The sequence below is a fragment of the Neolamprologus multifasciatus genome, chromosome 16 (genome assembly GCF_963576455.1).
Source record: "Neolamprologus multifasciatus chromosome 16, fNeoMul1.2, whole genome shotgun sequence".
Taxonomy (NCBI): Eukaryota; Metazoa; Chordata; class Actinopteri; order Cichliformes; family Cichlidae; genus Neolamprologus; species Neolamprologus multifasciatus.
This window is the reverse complement of record NC_140454.1, coordinates 16423055-16448972: the sequence shown is the minus strand read 5'-3', so window position 1 is coordinate 16448972 and position 25918 is coordinate 16423055. Positions and strand designations below refer to the sequence as shown.

The 25918-nt window shown below is 37.3% G+C and overlaps 2 protein-coding genes across 4 annotated transcripts; both read left to right on the top strand.

Moving 5' to 3' along the window:
* The first annotated feature begins 963 nt into the window (after window positions 1–963).
* On the top strand, window positions 964–1707 carry LOC146500558 (uncharacterized). The gene is made up of 3 exons (XM_085136694.1): window positions 964–1232; window positions 1319–1453; window positions 1544–1707. The coding sequence occupies exons 1-3, from the start codon at window positions 1208–1210 to the stop codon at window positions 1690–1692; spliced, it is 309 nt and encodes a 102-aa protein (XP_084992820.1). The 5' UTR covers window positions 964–1207; the 3' UTR covers window positions 1693–1707.
* Window positions 1708–21059: 19352 nt separating this feature from the next.
* Window positions 21060–25631, top strand: LOC146500557 (beta-1,3-galactosyltransferase 2-like). 3 transcript variants are annotated; one of them, XM_085136050.1, is made up of 3 exons: window positions 21060–22491; window positions 22799–22893; window positions 23210–25631. In XM_085136050.1, exons 1-3 carry the CDS (start codon window positions 22486–22488, stop codon window positions 23925–23927), a joined length of 819 nt encoding a protein of 272 aa, XP_084992176.1. In that variant the 5' UTR covers window positions 21060–22485; the 3' UTR covers window positions 23928–25631. The 3 variants fall into 3 exon arrangements, 2 of the variants coding, with proteins under 2 accessions (XP_084992176.1, XP_084992175.1); XR_014869895.1 differs by having other exon boundaries at window positions 21082–22491; window positions 22799–25228; window positions 25336–25631; XM_085136049.1 differs by having other exon boundaries at window positions 21082–22491; window positions 22799–25631.
* The last annotated feature ends 287 nt before the right edge of the window (window positions 25632–25918 follow it).

The window sequence follows — 25918 nt, the reverse complement described above, 5'->3', positions numbered from 1 at the left end:
ATTACAGGGTTTTTTTAAGATGTTTTTTTCCCTATTTATAGATGATTTCATTGTTTAATCACATTAACATGTTCCTAATTTAATGTTTAGCGGCACTTGAAAAAGGCGAGATCCCATGTCAAATCAGCGCAACTAATTGTATTTTCATTACTGGAAATAACCGTATTTTTATGGGGAGTTATTTTCTGTTATTTCGCGGTCGTATTTTGGCGCCCCAGCTGCCGGAATATTAGCGTTGTTTTAGGATGTTTTTTTTAACAGTGCACTAGTAAAGTAATCCAGTGACTTCAAATGTGTCTGACACAACATGTGTTTGCAATTTTGAAAAAAAGTTAGATCACTGATAGCAAAGATTAAAAACAAAATAAACAAAAAAAAAACTATTACCATCTTTTCAAATTGATGTCCAGCTTTTGTTCAAAATAGTTTAAAGATGAATGTAGATTCATAAGTGACTGAAACTAAAATATCTTAAAATGGCTTTTCCTTCTTTACCTGTATTGCACTGGAAAATGTGACTGTAACTTGCCTTCACTTAAGAAAGTATTAATATTCATTCTCTCAAAAAAAATTAAGTAACCTCAAGTGAATAAACTTGAACTTATTTTTAAAAGTGCAGTAGAATGATTACAAGATTTTAAAGAGGGATTTATTTATATATCATTTATAACTTCTTTTTATATTTGTTTGTTTCTTTGTACTAATGGATGCTTCTTGTTTTGTCCTGGATTATGGCTTTGTCACTCACTAATCTGTGTCCTACAGCTCTTTCCCTTGCCTCTATGTTTCAGTGTGCTGAACATTGGATGGAATGATTGCGCTGTGAGGAGTTTGTGTTTTGACATCAGTGGCCAGGATGTTCAAGCTAATATTTGATGTATTTAATGATCTGACCAGTAAAACTTGTTTTGATGTTTACAGTTGGCCACATCCTGTTTTGCATCTCTGAAGAGATAAAAGTCAAGGACTTCTGAACAGAGAAGCAGAGCACAAAAGTGCAAAGATGAAGTCATTTGCAGTCCTCATTCTGGCAATCGGCAGCTGTCTTTGTGATTCTCAAATTAAAAGCGATTGTGACTAAATTTGTGATGTCTGCTCTTTCACTCGTATAACTCAAGACCTGGGAGCTGTGGGAAAGAAAGTCACAAACATTGCGGATAAAATAACGCTTCTAGAGATCAACCTTAAAAAAACTGAAAAAGAAGTCATGGATCTGCAGAAACGTATTGGAGGTAACATGAGTCAACCTGGTTTGATTATTTGTTAGATTGAAATGTAATTTTGTTCTGAAAATTCTTATTAAATTTGTTGCTTTCAGGCATTCCTCAGGTAGCCTTTTCTGTAGCCCTCCTTGATTCTGGCTTTGGAAATACTGGCCCTTTTGACAGTCCTACTCCACTGCGGTACAAGAACATTTTCTCCAACACAGGCAGTGGCTACAATCCTTCAACAGGTATTATCTCTGTAACAGAGAAAGTGTTGCATGGAGAAAGAGAAAGTCATGAAAACCTGTGAAATCTAACCAGCTTTAATTTTTTGACAGGAATTTTCACAGCCATGACCAAAGGAATGTACTTCTTTAGATTCTCAATGTTTAACAACGTCAACTCTGTTCCCAACTCCTCACATCTTCACATTGCATATAAACCAAACAGCATCCCAACCAACATAAAGTGTATTACTGCCACCTAGTCCTCTATAGTAGTGATACAAGACTGCACCAAGTGATGGAACATCATAAAGATTTCATAAAGACTAAAGTACTTTTTGATTTTTTTAAAATATGTTTCAACACTAAATTGTATCCAGAATTCATCCAAGTGCTGTTGTGCCACCACTGTTAACACTTTGCATCGAAACTTACTTAGCTACAGAAGGCTGGAGTGTGTAAGGTCCTCTGTGTCCACCTCACTATATAAATTCCGTTACGGTTTCCCTTTCTCAACATTTTTCTCACTACACTGCCTCAAACTAATTTAGGTGTACTTTAGTTCCATTATTATTACAGTTATTCTGACGTCCATTGCAGTTCAGTTATTTTTAACTTTGGTATTGCAAAATGAAATTCCTACATGACATGTTTCAATATCTTTAGAGCCATTTGTTTTTGTCCAGATATTCTTGGTATAGGTTATCTATATAGTCCATAGAGAAATCTTTGCTACTGTTCCCATGTCAGGTAGCACATCTGTTACCTGTTCCTATGTGTTAATATTACTGGTACAACTTATAACAATAGAAACAAATTAGCAATGAGGAAGTGGTAGGATCAACTCCACCTCCAGACCTATGGGATGCCAGTATTACCAGCTACATTTGATGGTGATTTTGAATAAAAAGTCAGCTGTAATATTAACAATAAAAAAGAAAACAGGTCATGCATTTACAGAAAAATGACAGACACAAAGTTGTGAAACCTTTCAGTAGCTTATACACCTGTTTAAATGTCATTATTTCATCATAGAGAAGAGGTGAACCTTGTATCATGGAGCTGATTTGTACAAAAGAGATCATCTTGATGGTAAAAGAAAAATAAATAAAATTCCGAATCTTCAGAATTTATCTGTAGATATAGAAACTGATGGCTGTGAAAGTTTCGTCGAGAGCTGTTGACTGGAAGTTTAATGTTAATGGAACCTGAGTTTGTCAAAAACTGTTACAGCAGCCATGTATGTGAAACTCCTTCTGATCAGGACACAGAATCTGATGAGTCAAAGAACGCAATGAATATATTGTTATAGTATTATCAGATAGTAAACTACAATTTAGAGATTCAGTAGTGATGCTCTTACAATAACTTTTTTTCCCTTTGGTACATGTCCCAAGTCCTTAGAAAGAAAAACAGAAAATAATAATAATAACAATGATAATTTTTTACACATGTCATGGTCACACACAACGGTCCAATGAGGTTTAAAAGAAATTAGTAACACTATTTTCTGAGTGCAAGGATTACAGAGAAAACTCTGGAAGGTTTTTATTATTTCATGTGTAAACCAGTACCGATGAAGTGCTTGAAGCTGACGTTCTGGCACGTGTGCCAACCCCCCCCCCTTCAGAAGCACTGTGTCGAGACTTGATTCGTTTGCCCAGAGTCACGTGATCTGTGACGTCCGAAGCTCATTTTGGTATCTGATTCAGCGGTTTATAAGGAACTCAATCATTCGTGGGATTTGTGGAGTGTTTTGATTGTGAGAACCACAGATCATTATATTGACAGATATGGTGCCAGCAAGCAAGAGAGGAGCTTCTCTAGCATATTGAGACTATCTCTCCACACCCTATTCCATATATACGGGGTATGACCCCCCCCCCCCCCCCCCCCCTTGGTCATGGCGTGTGGATACTTCTTTAAGACACTAGTGATGTGTCGGTAGCGAACGAAATGGCTCTTAGAGCCGAATCTTTGACGTGAACTACGCAAGCCGGCTCCTTATCGCGAGGAGTGGGTTTTTTTTTCTTTCTCTCACCTTCTCTCTCGCACTTTTTTCTGCTTCACTCCGCATGCAAGCCTTGTGGTTTGCGCTGGGCAGAGGGGGGAGGGGCAGTAGTTACACTGGCAGTAGCACAGGAACAGAGCGGGAGGGAGAGAGAGAGAAAGAAAGCCAGTAACAACAACTTCACATTAGAAAGGTATAGTAATCATCCACAACTACTTTCAGTTGCAGATGATAGAGGATTCAGAAAGTTTATTCATGCAGGCCTATATGTCAGAGAATGTGCATCTTATTTTTTTTTCATGTTTTAATTTATATTTAATTGTGTTGTGGTTTGCAGTGTTTTTGGTTTGTTTGTTTGTTTGTTTGTTTAAAAGGAAAAAGCTGAAAATTTAAATAGTTAAAAGTTGAACTGTGACTAGTAAAGCTGTGAAGAGAGGACATGACTGAAAAAAGTTACTCATTATATATTTTATTATCATCATCATCAGATAGCAAACCACAATTTAGACAGCAATCAGAATTATAAGATTAAGTCCACTCTTTAGTCTTCTGTAAATGCACTATGTCAACGCATGCCATGCACACAAAGACACCAACTATGGATTGTAAATGTAGATAACTTTATAGAAACTAAAAATGAGCATGGAAAGCAAACGCAAGGGGGAAAAAACAGAAAGGCTGTAAAGTGAATACATGACTGAAAACACAGTGAGAAATGAGAATCATAATAATACAAAGTTATTCTAACCTTTCCTCCAAGCTGAACATGATGCACATGATACTGGACACAAGTCAAGGTCCTGTTGTTGTAAATGTCCTTGTTCAGGCACCTGGTCCGGCTCTTTCTGCAAAGGTGACCATGCAGCACTTTCTATTTCACATTGTTTATGAATAACACTAAACTTTATTCTACAAACTATGTTCTAATGCTGTTGTGATGCTATTTAAATTGTAAATAAAAACAGGATGCAATAATTTCCACATCTCATAAACTCAGATTTTATTGACAATAGAAAATGAAAAATGCAGCAAGTGTTTAAATGAATATTTTACTTTTTCATTTAAAAAACAATTTAAAAAAACTCATTTTGAATTTGATGGTAGCAATGTATTTTAGAAGAATTGGGATAGGGGCACAAGATGTGGCATATCTTCACTGTTGTTTATACTGCAGTATACTATATATGGTACTAATAGGGTCTTGTGACTCAATGAATGCCATATGGCCAGATGGGTCAGTGGTTTGTGTTAATGAGTTTAGGTCTCACTTTAAATTACAAGATATTTTAAATCAATTCAAAGCAATCTGTACTGAATAACATGATCTGAATTAAAGCTGACTAGATAACATAAATACCCTGATGGGATGTAATAAAGCCTTGGAGGAATGTAGCATTAATGAAGAAATTATAACCATCTGATTTTATACACATTTAAAAGCTAACCTAATTGGAGTTGTCCATTCTGTGATATTCCCTCACAAAACCTCAGTGGACAAAGCTCCAAGTAAACCATTGATTTAAGAATACTTTCTTGCAATGGCAATAACTTTGTTTGACGTCATAGTGCAGCCAAACAAAAAACAAAACAAACAAAAAAAAACATTCAGTCAAATTCAAGCAAGTGGTAAAGCCACCTACTATTGCTAATTTCCTGCTCCATACCTCTATACTTTGGCTCCACTCCACTAAGTCTGATTTACAGTTTCAGAGATTTTATCTAATACTGGGCGTTGCATTTCATCCTGACCCTGAAACAACATGTTTGTCCCTCTTCCCATAATGCAAACTTTCTTCTCATTGCCTGCTTATTCTAAAAACAGGGATGTGAATGATTGAAACTGCCATGCTCGAAGCCAGAGCTGTGTCCTTGAGCTGAAGAGGCGACAGTAGCAGTGTTGTCCTCACCCTGATTGTGTTCTGATCGGTGTAACTGTATATCTGGATGTCTCGTCAGCTTAGAAGTGACCATAGATTGAATTCTGCAACTCTGTATATTGACTCCTCCATGTGTTATTTTTCAAATGAGCAGTGGTACCCTGTGGTTAAGAGAGACCCACATACAAAGACAAAAAAATACAAATAAATATTAGGGGAGATTCTAAGATAGGAATTAAGGCAGAGATGTAAGAATGCTAAAGATAATAAAGATCTTATGACCTCTTCTGACTGAGGAGGAAATTGATCCTCGACTGGATCCTGATTCAGTGTCCTCACCATAAATTTTCTGCAGAGAAAAAGCAGTGACCATATTAATGCTGTCCAGCAGGTGCTTCAGTACTTTATTCTATGAGAGCTGGTTAGTAAAGGCACTGTACTTATTACAATGTATAAGAAAAACAAGACACCAGTCTCTTTAAAATTGCTAATAGTGATAATGACAATTATTTATAATTGTATTTTGATATTTAAGTAGAGGAATGAATTATAGATGTAATGTATGAAACCATGGTTTTAATTACACGCACCAGCATGAAAATGTGAAAAAAAAATGCGTGTCTATAAAGGTAGTGGATTTAAATAGTTGCAAATACAGTATGATTACTGTTTGTCAGTTTTTCTAGTTTTGTTTTGTATTTTGGTTACTGCAGTAATAGGGTTTAATTTTGTGATATTCTGAAAGGTCTTGATGCATGCTCAATTATCCGGGTAAGGAAATCCCAGAAAGTTGATCCTGTTCTTCTGGATCTAGTGTTTTCATTGGGACAAACATTTCATCACTCATCCAAGTAACTTCTTCAGTCTGAGCTGATTGCAGGTTTCCCCTTATAAACAGTACATTTGCACGATAACCAATGCTAGCATCACTGGTTAACACTGGTCTGTCAAAAAATAAACAAAATAACTGACATCTTTCAGTCTGGAAATGTTACAAAGCCATTTCTCAGGCTTTGGACTTCAGTGAACCACTGTGAGAGCCATTACATGCAAATGGAGAAAACTTGGAACATTGGTGAAGTTTCCCAGGAATGACCAACTTACCAAAATTACTCCAAGAGAGTTTTTTTGTTGCATTTTTTTGTTTTGTTTTTTGGTATTTTAAAATATGATGGCCAAAAGTTGTTAGGTTTAAGTATGAAAGTCTTAAGCCTTAAAATAATACATTGGTGTACTTTTGTGGTTGTAGAGTGAAAACAAGCAGGTTACCACGAAATAAAAATGGCTTCAGAGTCAGTGTATTAAAACTGCATCTAACTATTTTTATGCTAGTGCCATTTCCTCTTTGCACCGCCGACCCTATAGAGAAAAAAGCCATGAACATGCTGGGTACACCTGTCAAACTTAGAACTAGTTTGCAGTACTTACAAAAATACCAACCAAACTATGCAATTACATTTTCTTTCTTTAATTGTCAAAAAAAGCATTTAGGTTTACTGAAACCTTTGATTATTTTGTAAACTAATAACTAATGACACTAATAATTCAACTGGTTATGAAATAAAAGATTAAATTTAGTAATAAAATAACCTTCTGAGCTCAGTGAATTCTTGGTCTGGTGTGAGCATTCGGCCTGTGAAAACGAATGTAATGATTTTGTTATTGAACTGAATCGAAAGATATCAGTTCATTTAGACTTTATGAATCTGGATTAATCTGCAATGCAGCATATATTTTCTTTATTAGCATTAACTTGCAATGTAATATATGCAATTAAATTTAAATCTTCACTGTGATATGAGCCACAGAAATCATTGCCAATTTCCCTCTTTTTTTTTTCTTATTTGATGCACCCTTTCGATATTTGAACACCTGGACATAAACAAAATAAAGCTAAATGGTATGGTAAACATAAGAATAATCTTCCAAGGAGACACAATAGAAAATGGCATGTGAGTTTTATGATCAAATCGGTCTCCCCGGCTGACAATAAATGTACAGCAGCACAAAGAAGAGCTACATTCTTCTATACATTATGAAGTTAAAAAGGTTTTACTCACCTGCAGAGGAAAACAGCCAACATGATGCCGCATAGAAGAAATCCAATTGCAGTTGACAGTATGGATAGAAAATACTTTGAAATGGATTCTGTAAAGCAGCATAGGTGTAATTTCCATTGGTCATTGAAGCTTTACTAAAAGTGATTGGGAAATGTTTTTGTTCTACCCACCTTTGGGCTTCTCAGACACAGTTAAATTCCACGTAATGCTCTGTAGGCCATCTGCACCAGTTATGCTACATGTATAAAGTCCTTTATCCTCAGATTGAGCACTAAAAATAATTATCTCTGTGGGTAACTCATGATTTATTTTCAGTTTATAAAATGAGAAATTTGAAAAGGTGCGATTCAGCACAATGGAATATTGGAAAACAGATCTGCTGTTGGTCCAGGAGATTTGCGTTGCATTTGTCTCAGATATGTTGCAAGTCATTGTCACAGAATCTCCTGTGAACACTATCATATTTCTGTGTCCTTTTTCAACAAACTCTATTGTTTAAAGGAAAAAAAATAATTACAAATATATTTGTATTTGATCTGGAATAAAAGACATAAATATACTCTGTACCTGCAAAGACATGCCACACCACTAATAGCTGAGTGAAGAGCAGCGCTGCTTGGTTTAATTTCAACATCATGATCATCAGACTGAGACAGAAGCAGACTTGAACTTCACTTTGAGCTTTATTTGTATCTGAGGAGGAGCCACCAAAAAGGAAGTGGTCTGCTGCTGTTTTGCTGAACTCAAAAGTCGTGTGTGTTTCATCTTTTGTGGAATAAAACAAGATGTTTTGTGGGAATAATGCATTCATTAGGTTAACAAGAAATTGTCACAATTTAAGTGATTTCCCCACTTGAAATTTAGTCACTCATGTTATAAACGGAAATATCAGATGCACACGATTAAAGGAGAAATTTTCAAGTGCAGTAAAACCACATCTGCATGGTTTATCACACTTTACCCACAAGAGAATTCACAGCTGTACAACATGTTGCATACTTGATTATGTAACTCAGTCAGTCACTGTCAGTGGAGCCAGAATCCAGGAAAAGGTCACCAACATGTAGCCACACATCTGAAAGCATATTGATTTGCTCTCCTGATATTTAGACTGTAGTATTGATATTTTAACCTTTTTTTTTTGGGGGGGGGGGGGGGGGGGGGAGTATGAAAAGGGGGAAAAAACTAAACAAAACGCTTGGACACTGCTAGCACGGGGCGCCCACACAAACGCAAAGCAGGAGATGAAGCATCGCTGCATATGTTTCAAAACCAACTTCGTTCTAAGCCAAAGACTAGAAAATATGGTGAAGCATATCTTTCCTTTGGTTTCACCTGCACAAGTGCCAAGGTAGGTCTCCCCTGCAGAATTGATTTTCCTTCGTGGGGAGCACGCGCTGGGCTGTTCAAATCACTGACAAACAGTATCCCACATTCTTGATTTTTAGTTCACAAACACTTCTTATAATGACTAACTACTCCTGACATTTTGGAGATGTACCTCTCATATGTTTATACAGTAAAGTTACAGGTTGATCCTGCCACAATTTGTCCCTCGGTTCAAATCACGAACAAACAGTATCCCACAGTTGTTTATGTTTTTAAACCAATTTTGCACAGAGAGGCATTTTTTGAAAAATGCATTGATAGCAATGTTGAACATTATTACACAGGAAAAAAACAACTACACGTAAAATAATTACACCGTGACGCCTCTGCCTTTCTAAATGGAGGGACAGTAACTGCGTGTGTATAGCATGTAAAACCTGAAGATGGAGACAAAATACTGTTAATCTGACTATCTGCCATTCTGCAATTCATCTCATGTAAACAATAACGTGGCGCACCTCATGACGTGAAAAAAGGCACATACCTTTGACGTTGCGTGACGAACTCTGTATTCCTCGTCCACACGTAAACGCAAAAAATCTCAGTTTTCGGTGATTCGAAACGCCGTTTACGTGTGAACGAAACAGGTGCGCTTTCAAAAATAACCGTGTAGGTGTGGACCTAGCATAAAAGAGTTAGTAGTTTATTTTATAATTTATTGCAGTTTACTTGTATTTGCTTAATTGTTTACTAAATGTTCGAGGTGCAGTGTTGGTAAAGTTACTTGAAAAAAGTAATCAGTAACTAATTACTGATTACTTCCCCAAAAAAGTAATCCTGTTACTTTACTGATTACTTATTTTCAAAAGTAATTAATTACTTAGTTACTTAGTTACTTTTTAAAAACACGATTTACAACCTGAATAGGTGATAAAGCGATAGATCTTTCAGCCCAAATCTACTTTTTCTGCATAATCCATCATACAAAATGTAATCAAATGGAAAAGTCTCTTTTTTTAAACTTGTTTTATCAGTTTTAATCTTTTAACTTGATGCATCAAGCAAAAATTTAATTATATGCAACATTCTCTGACTTGAAAAAATTAGTTTAACATTTAAACCTATTTTCTGCACATTCCAGCACGTAAAATAAAATATTTTTTTTGTGTTTACACTTTCAAATAGATGCAAGTAAAACACAGCAGAAAACAAATAAAATCAAAGACTAGCAGTCCTTTTGCTCTATTTTCACCTGTAAAGCAGGAGTAGGGTAGGCGGAGGTTTACCCTGGTGCAGGTGTGCCGCAGCGGTCAGTTGAAGAATCCGCGAGTTTCTCTGTGAATTTCCCATTACGTGGTAGCGCACTCGGTGCTTGTTTAGGGTTTTTTTCGCTGTAAAAAGAAGTTTTCTTCCCACGCACAACGGACGCTAATGTTTTTGCCACTTTTTATGGAATCAAACTCAAAGTAAGGTCAGTACTTCCACCCTTTAAACACTGCATGCTCATACTCTCTCCACACTCAATTTATTATCCATTGTTGATCTGCACACAGCTGTTGTCACGAACATCGCACTCGCTTACGTCACAGTCATGAGACATTCTCGCAAAAAAATCACGGTTTTACTAACACAGTGTTCCTACGGGAAAGTAACGGTAATCTAATTACCGTTTTTGCAATAGTAATCCCTTACTTTACTTGTTACTTGAAAAAAGTAATCAGATTACAAAAATCAGATTACTGCTCATCTCTGTTGAGGTGTGAAATAAACTGCAATGGAGCAAAATATGGGTGTGTGTGGTTGGAGGATGTGTTTGTGCATGTGCGCGTGCCCGCGCGGGGGTGGGGGGTGTGTTGATAGGAGTTATGTGGGTTAGTTCAGCTTCACCACTAGGGGGCTGTCTAAACCAAATTGTGATATATACTGTGTCGTAGAAGCAGCGGCAGGTTATGTTTACATGCATGGATGTGAGCCATGTTAAAATAAAGAAGCTTGCTCACTACTACTGATGTTTTATTAAAAACACGACATGGTACCAGGAGTGAACCAGTAAAGCAGGTCATCATGGACAGTGTTAAGCCGCCAGATGCCGTCAACTGGAACGGAAATGTGGACTGTGAGTGGCGAACTTTTAAACAGCGGTTTAAGCTATACCTGCAAGCTGTCGGCCTAGATAGTAAGCCTGATAAACGGAAGATTGCACTGCTACCGTAGTAGGTCCACAAGCGGTGGAAGTATATAACACGTTTGTGTTCGCAACTGCACAAGACAAAGAAAAGTTTGACTAGGAAGTGAGAAAGTTTGATGAACACTGTTCGCCCAAAAAGAATGAAACATTTGAGAGGTACGTCTTTCGGTCACGTATACAACAACCTTCATAGAGTTTTGATACGTTTCTGACTGACCTCAAGTTAAAGGCAAGAACATGCAATTTTGGACAGCTGCAAGAATCTATGATAAGAGATCAGATCATATTTGGAATAAAAGATACAAAGATAAGAGAGAGAATTCTGAGAAAGGCGGATCTGACTCTAGCAAGTGTTGTGAAAGTATGTCATGCCAGCGAGCTTGCAATACAACATGCAAAAACCTTCAGCGGGTCGCTGAGGGAAACAGACACGGAAAGCACAGCTGTAGCTGCAGTTAATACACGGCAAGCAGGGTGCACGTACAAAAAAGAACAGAAAGAATCAAAAGACACGTTCTTGTGCAAAATATGTGGCATAAAACATGGAAGGAAACAATGCCCAGCTTATGGTAAAATATGCAAAAAATGCAATGGACAAAACCATTTTGCCAAGCAATGTTTTTCAAAGAATAAGCAAAAAGAAAGAGTACACACAGTAGAAGAAACTGCTCTCAATGACACGTTTTTTGTGGGAATGGTAATGCAGCACAATACACCCATGGACCAACCTGCAGTCAGTACAGTGAAGCAGGACAAATGGACAGAGACGTTACCAGTGAATGGAGCCCTGGTAACTTTCAAACTGGACACAGGAGCCAAGGCTAATCTGGTGAATGAGCTGGATGTGAAAGCAATGAAAACGAAACCACACATATTCCAAAATAACAGTTTACTCCAAGCATATAATGGAGAACCAATCAAAACCAAATGTAAATGCAGGCTCAGGGTACAAGTAAAATGAAAATATCACAGTCTGATGTTTATCATTGTGCCGGAGGGACATGAATCTCTGTTGGGAGATAAAGCATGTGAGAGACTCGGCCTAGTCAGACGGGTATACAGTGTAAACAGCTCTGAGCCCAAAAGTGTGAAAGAAATAGTGGATCTGTACCCAGACATATTCAAGGGGTTTGGAGTCTTACCCTTCACCTACAAGATAAAGCTGAAAGAAGGAGCTCAGCCTGTGGTTCATGCACCTCAACGTGTTCCAGCTGCTCTTAAAGACAAGCTTAAAGAGGAACTACAGCGGATGGAGGCACTGGAAGTTATAAGAAAACTTGAAGAACCTACTCAATGGGTTAACTCCATGGTGTGCATTAAAAAACCAACCAGCGCTCTTAGAGTCTGCATGGATCCGAAAGACTTAAATGCTAACATACAAAGAGAGTATTACCAGATACCTACAAGAGAAGAAATAACAAGTGAAATGGCTGGTGCAAAATTTTTTAGCAAACTAGATGCGTCTCAAGGATTTTGGCAACTCAAGCTTCATGAGGACAGTACAAAATACTGCACGTTCAACATGCCATTTGGGCGTTACTGCTTCTTGAGAATGCCTTTTGGAATTTCTTCAGCTCCTGAGATATTCCACAAGACCATGGAGCATATGATCGAAGGAATAGAGGTAGTCAGAGTTTATATGGACGACATCATTTTGTGGGGATCCACACTACAGCAGCACAATGAGAGACTAGCAAAGGTTTTGGAAAGAGTGAAACGTTATGGACTTAAACTGAACAGAGCAAAATGTCAGTTTGGCATGGGTGACATTACCTTTCTTGGTGACAAGCTGACAGCCAAAGGGATCGAGCTGGACAAGGAAAAACTACGAGCTATACTGGAAATGCCACGTCCTGAAGATAAAAAAAAGGTGTGTTGAGAATCCTAGGAATGGTTAACTTTATTGGAAAATTCATCTCAAGCCTGGCGGCCAAAACAGTGCACCTGAGACAGCTTCTACACAATAGCTGCGAGTTCAGATGGAATAAAGAACTGGAAAACGAGTGGCAACAACTGAAAAAGACACTTACAACAGAGCCAGTTTTGGCAAATTTTGATCCAAAAAGGAAAAACCAAAGTGTCAACAGATGCATCAAAGGCCGGGATCGGCGCAGTGTTGTTGCAGGCTTATGGAGACCACTGGAGGCCAGTGGCATATGCCTCAAGAGCAATGACAGAGACAGAATCTCGCTAGGCCCAAATAGAAAAAGAGACATTGGGGCTTGTTTTTGGATTCGAAAAGTTCCACACCTATGTCTATGGTTTGCCAACATTTGTGGCAGAGACTGACCACAAGCCATAATCAAGAAAAACTTAAGTGAAATGTCTCCACGCATTCAAAGATTGATGATGAAGCTTCAGCGCTATGATTTCAACTTGATCTACACACCAGGTAAACACATTGTGTTAGCAGATGCGCTCTCTAGGGCCACAACCCCAAACAAAGAGCAAAGCTTCACAGAGATGGATGTAAATATACATGTAAACCTGGTAGCAGAGTCACTTCCTATGTCAGACAGAAAATCACATCAGATCAAGGCTGAAACACAAAAGGACTCTAGTCTGCAAAGCGTTAGAACACTGTTGAATGGAAAATGGCCAAGAGGTGAATGCAAAACATACTACAACATAAGAGCTGGACTTCTGCTAAGACAAAACATAGTAGTAATTCCACACTCACTGAGAGGAGACATCCTGAAAAGACTGCATGAGGGACATCTAGGCATAGAGAAATGCAAACGGAGAGCCAGAACAGCAGTCTATCGCCCAGGTATAAATGCAGACATTGAGAAAATGGTTTCAATTTGTGATACGTGTATCAAACACCAGGCCAAACAACCAAAAGAGCCTCTGACCATAACAGACATACCGGAGGAACCATGGCAGAAAGTCGGAACAGACATTTTCCACCTGGGAGGAAAAAAACTACCTGCTGGTTATTGATTACTTGTCAAACTATCTAGAGATGGCATTATTGTCCAACATGTCAGCTACTTGTGTCATAACACACATGAAATCAATATTTGCTAGACATGGGATACCACAGATTGTTCATAGTGACAATGGACCTTGCTATAGTTGTAGAGAATTCCAACTATTTGCTCAGGAATATGACTTTAAACATGTGACCTCAAGCCCCCTGCATCCACAGTCCAATGGGAAAGCAGAGAAAAGTGTGCACGTTGTGAAACAGTTACTAAAGAAAGCACAAGATAGTAAGGCAGATCCTTATTTGGCACTACTGAGCTACAGAGCATCACCACTGGAGGATGGCAAGTCACCAGCAGAAATATTAATGGGAAGAAAACTACGGACCACTCTTCCTTACACAACAACCAGGAAACACAAACAAGTGAGAGACAAAAAGAAACAGTTGCAGAAGAGACAAAAGGTCAACTTTGACAAGTCCTCAAAAAGTCTAAAACCACTCGCACCCAATGAAGCAGTCAGAGTGGAAGATGCAAACAACTGGACAAAGAGAGCAACTGTACTGGAGGAGGTAAACCCAAGATCATACAATGTGAAAACTGAAGATGGACTGTTATTAAGGAGAAATCGGAGGAGTTTACTGTACACTCAAAAGACAATAGGACCATCGGAAGGACAGTGTGATGACAACAACACACCACCTGAACCAACAACACCTGTGAAGGACAGTGAAGGACAGTGTGGAGCACAGAGACCAGTCACCCATTGTCAGAAGTTCAGCACGCTCTATCAAGCCACCTGATAGACTAAACCTTTAAGCATATATATATATATATATATATATATATATATATATATATATAAATCTAAATATATATATATATATATATTTCTGCATTATTGTGTGTTCAGTAGTTTACACTGTCACAATTGTTTGTGATGTAATTCAAGCTATGCAATGTTAGGTATGTTTCCACAGTGTTGTTCACCAGTTAACATCTAAAGAAAAGGGGATGTGTTGATAGGAGTTATGTGGGTTAGTTCAGCTTCACCACTAGAGGGCTGTCTAAACCAAATTATGATATATACTGTGTCGTAGAAGCAGCGGCGGGTCATGTTTACATGCATGGATGTGAGCCATGTTAAAATAAAGAAGCTTGCTCACTACTACTGATGTTTTATTAAAAACACGACAGGGGGTCGGAGGGGCGCGAACATTTTTCTTGTAAAACGAAAGGGGGCCTAGCAATAAAAGTTTGGGAACCACTGATGTAACTGAACTTGTTACACCTGGCCTATCCTAATTTGGAATAAACATGGAATAAACACTTTCCTTTTGATATTTTGCACCATATTTTGGACTGGGAGGGTTAACAAAATAGGTATCGTCTCCTCGTGTAAATGTATGGTCATCTTCAAAGTTTACAAAAGAGAATTTGTTTGTGTGCTCATAGGCAAAATCAGCTTCAGTGCAAAAACCCCCAAAAAACTAAATGACACATTTTGAGCAGTCCATATTAAGGTAATAAAATGTGTGCTTCTTTGTTTTGAAGCTGATAATTATTTCACCCATTCTGTTGTCTTCACTCTTGCTCATTAAGAAGTATTTTGCAAGCACCCCCTGCTGTACTCCAGTTGAACTGCAGCCAGTTTCTGAATGGTGAAATAAAGACTTTCTTTACAAAGTTCTGATGTTTCACTGAAAAGTGTGATAACTTGCCCTCACTTAAGTATGAACAATGACTCAACAGTTTTAAAGAGAGGTTTATTCATTATCATTCAGAACCTCATTGATAGACTATTAACTATTATAATAAGGAACCTTTTAAAAACAAACGCGTCCATGCTCACAGGTGTACACACGGGTGCTCACACACACAAACGACACCCTGTTTGGCTCCTACCTCAAAGCACACTGTGTGCTGTTGATCTTACGTGCTGCACAATAATGTTTAATATTTAGTATTTACTGTTATGTTCCCATATATCATCGTGATGTTGTTTATTGTATTGCTCTCATTTTCTTCTGCTTATTTTCTTTTTTCTTTCTCAACAGGTGATCCAGATGATCGATATATGTATTTTTTTGTCTGCTTATTTAGTTGGTTTTTTTTTTTTGCCCTTTATCCCCGTCCCTCTTCTCCGCTGTTTTTTCCCCCTCTTCCTTTCTCCCTTTTCTTTTCCTCATTCAAGTCTGTCCTGTATCTAGCAAGTGAAAATAAAAAAATAAAAAATAAATAAAATAAACAATAAAAGGTGAATCAAATAGACCATTACGGCAAGGCTGTGATGGTCAATTTGGTAAAGTAAATCCGTTGGGTATCTTTCCTCGCCTTTAGACAATAATTCTGATGGCAAAAGAACCAAACGGGACAGGCGAAAAAAAGAAAAAAAAAGACTATTAAAATAAATAAAATAATAAAAACCACAGTGAAATGCAATATTTCTCATTCTGTTTTTTTATTCTTTTCTTTTCTTTTAAAATAAACTACCTGATGTACTCATGAATGCTTCATCCTGGATTATGTTTGCTTTTTTAACCCTCAGTGTACTGGACTTTGGATGAAATGTTTGCACTTTGAGGAGTTGCTGTTTTCACATCACATCAGCTGACTTGTGAAAGATTTGCATGCAGTACTTTTTTATTTCCGTATTAGGGATCATTTACATGGGCAGGTTTTAATGTTTACAGTTGGTGAGTCCTGTTTTGTATCTCTGAGTGCAAAGAGGAAGTCATTTGTGGTCCTCATTCTCACAATAGGCTGCTGCCTTGGCGATTGTCAAAGTAAAATTGATTGCGACAAAATCTCATTTCTAAGGATCAGCCTCAGTGCTGGATGGTTAAAATAAGACTCGGAGAGACCAAGCTGAAAATATATATTTTATATCAGTGGCATAGCTCAGAAAGGGACTTCTCTGATACACTCATGATCAAGATTAATTAATTATATATTGTGAATCAATGGAAAATCAGCTAATTATAGACACAAACATATACACTATGCTTAAGATACTAATCAACAATATCTGAATGAATGAATGAATGAATGAATAAAGTGGCCATTTGTATAATATTGATAAAGAAGATTGTAGGACTGTATTATCCATTCATCCATTCATTCCACTTATTCTTATGAGAGTCATGGGTGTATACTAAATAAAAATGTAGTACCAGGGCTGGACTGGGACAAAAAATCAGCCCAGGCATTTTGACTAGTGACCGGCCCACCATTATATTATGGGAAAAGCCATAAAGCCTTTATAATGAACTTAAACCTACACCATCCTTCCTATTCTGGTATTCTAAACAGTACTTAGCAAAAATATAAAACAAACTAATTTATAATTACATATACCTAACTAATAGGGTTGCCAACTCCCAGCACAAAAAGAAAATTTAAAAAAAAAGGGAATCACTCCCTCATCCTCCGCCTCAAGATGCTTAATTGACAAAGCCAATTTTAATTTAATGCATGTATAAAACAAATACACAGAAATCTATTATTTTTCTCCAGTAATTAAATAGATTCAACATCTTTCTTCAACAGAATTGCAGACTGCACAGATGGTACCTTCCCAAAGGAAAGAATACTATAACTTACTAGGGTATATACTAGACTTAATATTTACTGAATACAATAATGGATTTCTATACATTTTACATCAGATGAAAACTTTGGTTGTAAGATTCAGATAATTATTTATTAAAAGCGAGACATTTTAAATGAGAATAAGAAGGAAAAGTATTTCTTTGTGCAGCCATATGGCCTATGGTTGCCTGCTTCATCCCAGCTGGTAAAAAAAAATGTGCCCTACTTTTACATACCTTTAAACTAATGTTTTCTTGGATTTAGTCCAAAAGGATCCAAAGTTCTGTCGTTTTATTTTATTTCTGTTTTGTTTTCTAAAATAACATAAATTTACTCCAGCAGGATGTACACAGGCAGATGAGTGACAGAGCGGTGGTTGTAAGCAAACTTCCCTGTGGAGGTTATTATTTATTCAGGTGTGTAACTTAGGAGATAACCCACTGAAAGACAAACTGTCATTGTATGATATGTTGAAACCTCCCTTTGTCAATGAAAGATAATCCTCAGAGTTTACACAAGACAATTTGATGTGTGTGCTCCGCTTTCTTATTGGCAGGATTTCATCATGAGCCACTAATGATGCAGTTCTCTTTGAATACATGTCAATGAAGCTAAACAGCTAAACTAATGACGTACTTCTTATGCTTCTTCTTCTGAGATTTAAGAACATATATATATATATATATTTTTTTTTTTTTTTTTTTTTTTTTTTTTTTTCTCTCACTACAGCTATGGGACCCAGTTCACTGTTGATGATGTCATGAGCACACCCTATGAGACCTGAAGTTTCTCTATGTGAGTTTCTAATACACTTTTTTATTATGTTTCTAATTTCTAGCTATCAGTTGGAAATTAATTACAGTCATGGAGATTATTGTGTAGAATACCATTAGTATTATGTTTATGTTTTAGGAGGTAAATCAGTGTTTAGTGTTAGTGTAAGAAAAACTAAATATTTTTTTAAAGATCATTTACATTGTTTAGTTTTTTTGTGTTTGTTTTAAACAACAACAAAAAGATTTATTCCAAGCAGTTCATGTTAACGTCACATTAAAAAGTGTGCTTTTTTGTTTCGAATCAGATAAACATCTGACAAAATAGCTGGTTTAGTTAAACTGTTTGGTATTAAACGCTAGTAAAGTAATCCAATGACTTTGAATGTGTCTGAATTTGCAATTTTGAAAAAAGTTAAATCACCCCTCTTACTTTTCAAATTGACGTCCAGCTTTTGTTCAAAATATTTTTAAAGTGCATGTAGATTCCTAAAGTGACTGATAATAAAACATATTTTAAAATGGCTGTTTTGCCTTTTCTTGTATTAGAAAATGTAACTGCAACTTGCCTTCACCTAAGAAAGCATTGAAAATCATTCCCTCAAAAGAATGAAGCACCCTCAAGTAAATAACTTTGGTAATTAATAATTGATTTAATTTTTTTGACTTCATGTTTAAGGAAATAAAAACATGTTAGATTAAATACATAAATAAAAGTTATTTTTTGTGATCTTTCATTATGCAATCAAAGCAATATCATCAACATCATATGACCACCTTAACCTGAATGTAGGAAATAAACCACGCAAAATTTGTGGGAAAGTGTCTGAATCCTAAAAAAAAGAATTCATAAATAAACACATTATAAACAGTAGTTTTAATAATATTTGATGAATGAATGAATTTTGTCCTTTAATAATATTATTATAATGACAGATTTATCTCATTTTTAGATTACTGTTGGAATACCGTTCTTTTTGTTTTGTTTTGTTTTGTTTTGTTTTTTAATTATATCTTATTTGGAATGGACAAGAAAAATCCATCAACCTAGCAATATATGAATAACATGAAAACTCTAATGGATATTACTGGGAGAGTTGCCTGATAAAGTTTTACAAAGTTCACATGTTCTCCAGAAGGGGACTCATATAACATAAGGATAGAACACATAATATGGAGAATACCGATTTTTAAAAGTCTGCAAACTTTGTGTCATCATATTGAATTTATAACATAGTTTAACTTAAAAGTATTCAGAAGTAATTTCAGCTTGGTGGAATGATGTTGTTAGGTTTCAGCACAGAGTTGCATTCATGACTGCGACATCAGAATCTCTCTCCTTTTATCTTGGGGTGACTGTGTGAGAATGTACTCGTCTCCTTGAAACAAATTGTCAGTTTCAAAAGACACAACAAAAACTGAAGTAGGAAAACCCTACATTTATAAAATTCACACAGTACTCGAGAGGGCATTTTTTGGTAGTGTTCTAATGTCCCGTTTTCTGGAAGGGAGCATGAGGTTGGTTCTGTTTCCTCAGTCCTGTCACATTAACCCCCAAAAAACGCAGCCCAAACAGCTGATAAGTTTACACACTGTTGGGGTTCTTTTTATCTAAGGCAAGAGAGGGTCTCAGTCCCAATCCAAATTTTCACTCATTTACTGCCTCAAGCAGGAACTCCCAGAGAGCAGCCATTTGGCTTTTCTACGTTTAAAACCCGCCAACCAGCCAAATGGCTGGTAAGCTTTTAGCTAATATCCTGGACTGAACTGTGAACTGCTGCTTTTGTTATGTAAATAAGGTGGTGCTGAGCCACTAGGTTAGGTGTGGCCTAACCCTAACTCGTCTAGGTGTGGCCTAACCCTAACTCGTCTAGGTGTGGCCTAACCCTAACTCGTCTAGGTGTGGCCTAACCCTAACTCGTCTAGGTGTGGCCTAACCCTAACTCGTCTAGGTGTGGCCTAACCCTAACTCGTCTAGGTGTGGCCTAACCCTAACCCACAAGGAAACTTGTGTTTCTGTTTGCCATCTTAGGGAGAAATCAACACACATGGGTGTATTTCCTTTGTTGCTGAGATTTATTGATAAAAACAGTACAAAAAAACAACAAACAAAAAAGGTGTGGAGGGTTGTGTCCAAAGCAACTGTTCTTTTCTTGCCTTCTTCCCAGCCATATGAGAGTGAGCCAACTCTCTTGCAAATGTACTTCCCTTGCCAAGATATTGGAAGACATTGCAAATGTACTTTGATTTTAGGTCGCAAGCCACCCAAAACTTGATCCGAAACTTGTCAGGTTTACTTGCTATATACTGCAGGGTTAGGGTTATACTGTGGGTTTCACATGTTTGCTGAGCAGCAGCCTAGTAAACCCCGCAAGATGACAATTTCATTGACCTCAACAGGAAAGGAAGTTCACAGCTTTTAGCAGCTCCCCACCCCCACACACTAACAAAGAGGCTGTTGGCAGTTAGCCACCCAAAACTTGATCCCAAACTTGTCAGGTTTACTTGCAATATACTGCAGGGTTAGGGTTATACTGTGGGTTTCACAGGTTTGCTGAGCAGCAGCCTAGTAAACCCCGCAAGGTGACAATTTCATTGACTTCAACAGGAAAGGAAGTCCACAGCTTTTAGCAGCTCCCCACCCCCACACACTAACAAAGAGGCAGTTGGCAGTTAGAAATCCGCAATCATTCACACACCCCCACTCCCCCACTTCTCAAGTAACAACCTAATTTACTGTTCATTTACATATGAATTGATGCTAAAAGACTAGCCAGTTTAGCTTCCACTTGGCTGACTTGGGCTTAGAAAAGCCTGGGACTTCCAGTGTTAAAAAAAATAATGTATATGGATCTCTTTCCCATGAAAAAAACACAGTCTGCAGGAGTTTTCTGTAGCCAATTTCCGGAAGACACATAGCCCTAATTTGGCAGTAAAAAAATATATAAACAAGAATGTGCTTCTCTCTGATTGGTCAAAAAACCAATGGGGAGAGGGCCATAGTTTAGACTTAAGCCCCCTGTATTGGCGCACAGGTTGATCCTAACCTCTTGGCGCTCTTCTTCTACTCCATTGGGTGCAGCTTCACTGTCTGACTATCTCTTCTTACACACACACACACACACACACACACACACACACACACACACACACACACACACACACACACACACACACACACACACACACACACACACACACACACACACACACACACACACACACACACACACACACACACAGGCTTTCCTCTCCTTTACATGTTATCTAATTTCGTACAGCAGAGGCATACACCTGAGGCAGCTATCGAGAGCTATCGAGCTATTGTTTGTTTGACCTCATCCTGGTTCACTCCCACATTCCTGCAGACGGGAAGTTTTATGTAGTGAACCGTTGGTGTACATTTACATTGGTACAAGTAGAAATGAAAGTAGGAAATACCCACAAAGCGGCATTTTTCGTTATACAACGTCAACAAATGCAAATGAATAATGCTTTGTACACAGACCAGTTTCTGTCTTCAGAACAGTATGTTTGTCTATTAACTCTCAACAACGTTCCTGCATATGAGTTGTTTAGAAGTCATCAATACATTTTAGCTACAGATAATAATGTGGATTATACAGTGATACATTCAAATTATGCCATAACATTGTGATACCTAAACTGTCTGTTAAATGGCTGTTTACAAACTGACATGGATCATTGTAATACTTAATATTGCTCTTAACTACTTAATATAATACTTAGATAAAGGATCTTGTTCCTCGAACCAGTAATCATACAGGTGTGTATTGGTGTTATGCAAAAGCCTTCCAAACTGGTAAAAAGTTAAATAATAGACAATTAATGTGAGCACCCTACAGCAACTTTCAGTCAAAAAAGTTTATATTTATATGTATCACAAAATTGGAAATATATTTTTTTTGTACACATTGTAATTTAGTTACACTCAAGATCAGAAAAGGCAAACAGGTATTCACGAAGCCTTAGGAGGGTTAGCAGTCTTTCACAGGTTAAACAAAGGTGTGGAGAAAACAAAGGTGTGGCTGCCTCACAGGTAAGAGACGTCACACAATACCATGGTTACTCACTCAACCTTAGAACAGTCATAGGATGGGCTGTTAATCCCTGGAAAGCATTAACACTGCTTGGTGTCTGCTCTAGTCTGTCCCTGTGAAACAAAATGCCAGCGTTGACATGAATCTTTCAGCGAAACAACATCTCCTCAGTTTTTTTCTTTGTATAACTGGACAAGGGGGAAAGCTTACATTTTTAGAAAACTGAATGTTAACATCCAATGAAGGTATGTAACCTTTTTAAATGCATTTTCGTCTCTCATGTCTCTCAAATAAGGGAGTAGGAAAGCAAACTGTCACTAGCTGAGAGATATTTCTATAGAAAATTTGAATAAATATGAAGCTAAAACATTACTTTAGGGTTTTATCCATTTAATGATTCTGAGGGATCCTGAGGGATCATTAAACTGATAAAACAGCCCGTGTGAGGTAATAGCACTCTAATAACTTGCATTTAATAATTGGATGAATTGATTTGTTTGAAAGCAAAACCACTGACAGAAAGATATCTCAATACCTTATCTCTCCTCTTAGCCAAGAAATGGTGGAACATGTGAAACCAGCAGAGGATTGGAGGTGGTGCATAATTTCCCGGAACAAGTATTTCGTCTTTATTCTGGTATTTGCAGGTGTGTTCCTGATTTATTACAGAAATACAATGATACCAGACGGAAACCCAAAAAGGTGGATGCAAAATCAATCAGCAAGTTTGTTGAATTTCTTCAGTGGTCAGAGACTAAACATATCCTCACTAAACACTACAACTAATGACAACTCCACTTCTCAAAATACAACTGTACCACCAACACCGGTTCCTTACGTGTCTCCTGGACCATATTTAGTTGAATACCCCCATGACTACCAGTACATCATAAATGAGCCACAGAAATGTGAACAGGAGAAGCCATTTGTGGTTCTGATCGTTCCTGTGGCCCCAAACAATAGGCAACACCGTGACATCATCCGCAAAACCTGGGGGAGTGAAAGTCTTGTCCTGGACAAAGTGGTGAGGCTGTTCTTTTTACTGGGGCTGCACACCGGGGAGGAGGTGGAGCAGGTCCAACAGCAAGTACTTCAGGAGAGCAAAGAGCATCACGACCTGATCCAGAGCAACTTTGTGGACTGCTACAAGAATCTCACCATTAAGACCATGGTGATGCTGGAGTGGCTAACTGCACACTGCTCCAGCCCCTCTTATGCTATGAAGATTGATTCAGACATGTTTCTGAATGTACATAATCTTGTCAGTATGCTCTTGAATGCTCAAAAAGCAAACTATATGACTGGGCTTGTGGCAAGAGGCGCTACAGTACTGCGAGATCCAAGCTCTAAGTGGTACCTACCTCATGACATTTATGCTCCGCCACAGTACCCCCGCTATGCTCTGGGCCTGGGCTACATTTTGTCTTTAGACCTCCCAAAAAAGCTCATTGAGGCATCCAGACATGTTAAAGCAGTTTACATTGAGGATGTGTATTTAGGGTTGTTAATGCAGCACCTGGGCATTCCTCCCACTGACCCCCCAAACTGGGGTTACTTCCATGTAATTCCTTTGCCATATAATCGATGTGTCTTCTCCGGGATAGTAGCCACCACAACTGATCCACACACTAACCGTGAGCAGATTTGGAATGACTTTAAAAAACCAGGCCCATACTGCTAACCTTAAACTGGAAAAAATAAAATAAAAATGCAACATGAAACAACAGGGCAGACTTTCCATGACTCTTTAAAAAAAATATGTATTTTTATATTCACATATAGGCTATTATGATACTCATGTAAAATCCCCTAATCTCAAATTTTATTGAAACTGAACTAGTATTGTTCCACTGTATATTTAAACTACACAGTCAGCTGTTTTATGTAGTTTTTTATTTAAGGAGTGACATTTTTTTTATCTGATCTTTATCTTTGTTAATCAAGTTTAAAATCTGTGAAAACATGCAGTCACACCTGTTCTTAAGACTTTACAAAACATGATCCCTGACTGTGTTCTCACGTTACAGTCCTCTTTGTGTTCACAGTTTCTGGGAAATGGAAGGTACACATGAAAGAAACAGATATCCTTAAGCATATTGACCTTACAGTGTATTAAATGGATATTTTGCAACAGGTCAGTGTATGATAGAATTTATTTCTCACTGCGATTAAGAAGTTGAGAATTTTCCAAGGTGCATGAATAACATTATAAACAACCTCTACCTTTGACATTTGTTGCATATGTCCTATCAAACGGTACCCATGCATCAATTATGGGAATATACATAACATAGGAAGTGAAATTAATTTATCCCTGTGGCACTAATTTTTAATTACTTTTTAAACTTTAGTGTAGAAAATTATTTCAGAGATGAGATTTATGTTGATGTGTGTAGAAAATAGTTTAAGGCTTGAAGGACGTTCTTCTTGCTTTACTCCTTCTGTTTATGTTCTAGGCCTCATCTTTACTTACCATACTGTACATATAGAGGAAATTATGTCTTCCAAAAATTCCCATTTTTTAACACCTGTCTGAATGTTTTTTGCACTAAAAGACTGGCTAATATCAAGCAGGTCACCACTGACATATCTAGAGTTTTTGTTTTAAAGGTTTTGTTTTATGTTTAATAAATAAACTGTCAGAAACTCCACTTACATTTTTATGAACTTTTGGATATTTAGTGATACGAATAGGGTAAAACATTAAAAAAAACGAGTTCTGCCTACACTTACCTTGGATGTTTTGAAATATTTTTTGCACCTGGGCTAAAGACCGCTTGTTGTTCTGTACAGTAAATGCAATATTCTTTTGTCAAAACTATTTTTATTGAATTATAATATATAATTAGAATATAACTTTAACAGGTACATTATGTATACATTCCATGTGTAAATATGGTGTTATTATTTTTTTTAAAGGTTACAGGGCAATATTAGTTTAAAGTAACTTCTATGAAAACAGGGTTTTTTCTGTTATTACCAGTTAGACCAGGGGTGGGCAATTCCAGGCCTCGAGGGCCGGTGTCCTGCAGGTTTTAGATCTCACCTTGGGTCAACACACCTGAATCACATGATTAGTTCGTTACCAGGCCTCTGGAGAACTGCAGGACATGTTGAGGAGCTAATTTAGCCATTTAAATCAGCTGTGTTGGTTCAAGGACACATCTAAAACCTGCAGGAACACCGGCAGGTACTGAATAGATCTTCTTTTTTACATTTACAATTCTGACATGTGATGTGTGTAACAGTGAAAATCTTAGAAAGGTTAAATGCAGACACTTTGTGGCTATTTTGTACACCACAGTTAAACAATGGAATGAAATGGAACGAGTTGAACCTGTATGTCGACTGATTTGTGTGTGCAATAAATAACTGATGCAATGAAGTTTTAGGAAATGTGTCTGTTATGTGTATTTTTTTTTTTTTACATGTATGTGTGTACTTTCATGGCTCTTTCAACATCCACTTACCTTTCATCTGGAACTCAGTTATGTTTTTGTAAAATTTGCCAACAGCTGTTAAAAAATCTCTTTTCATTTTAAATAGAACAAGACTTAATTGATTAATGTGGCAATGTTATCTACAGACGCCCACAGTAAGTTAACCTTGTAACTTAGTGACAACAGGTCATACAATATTACAGTTGTGGTTACCTTGTTCTCCTTAGACGTT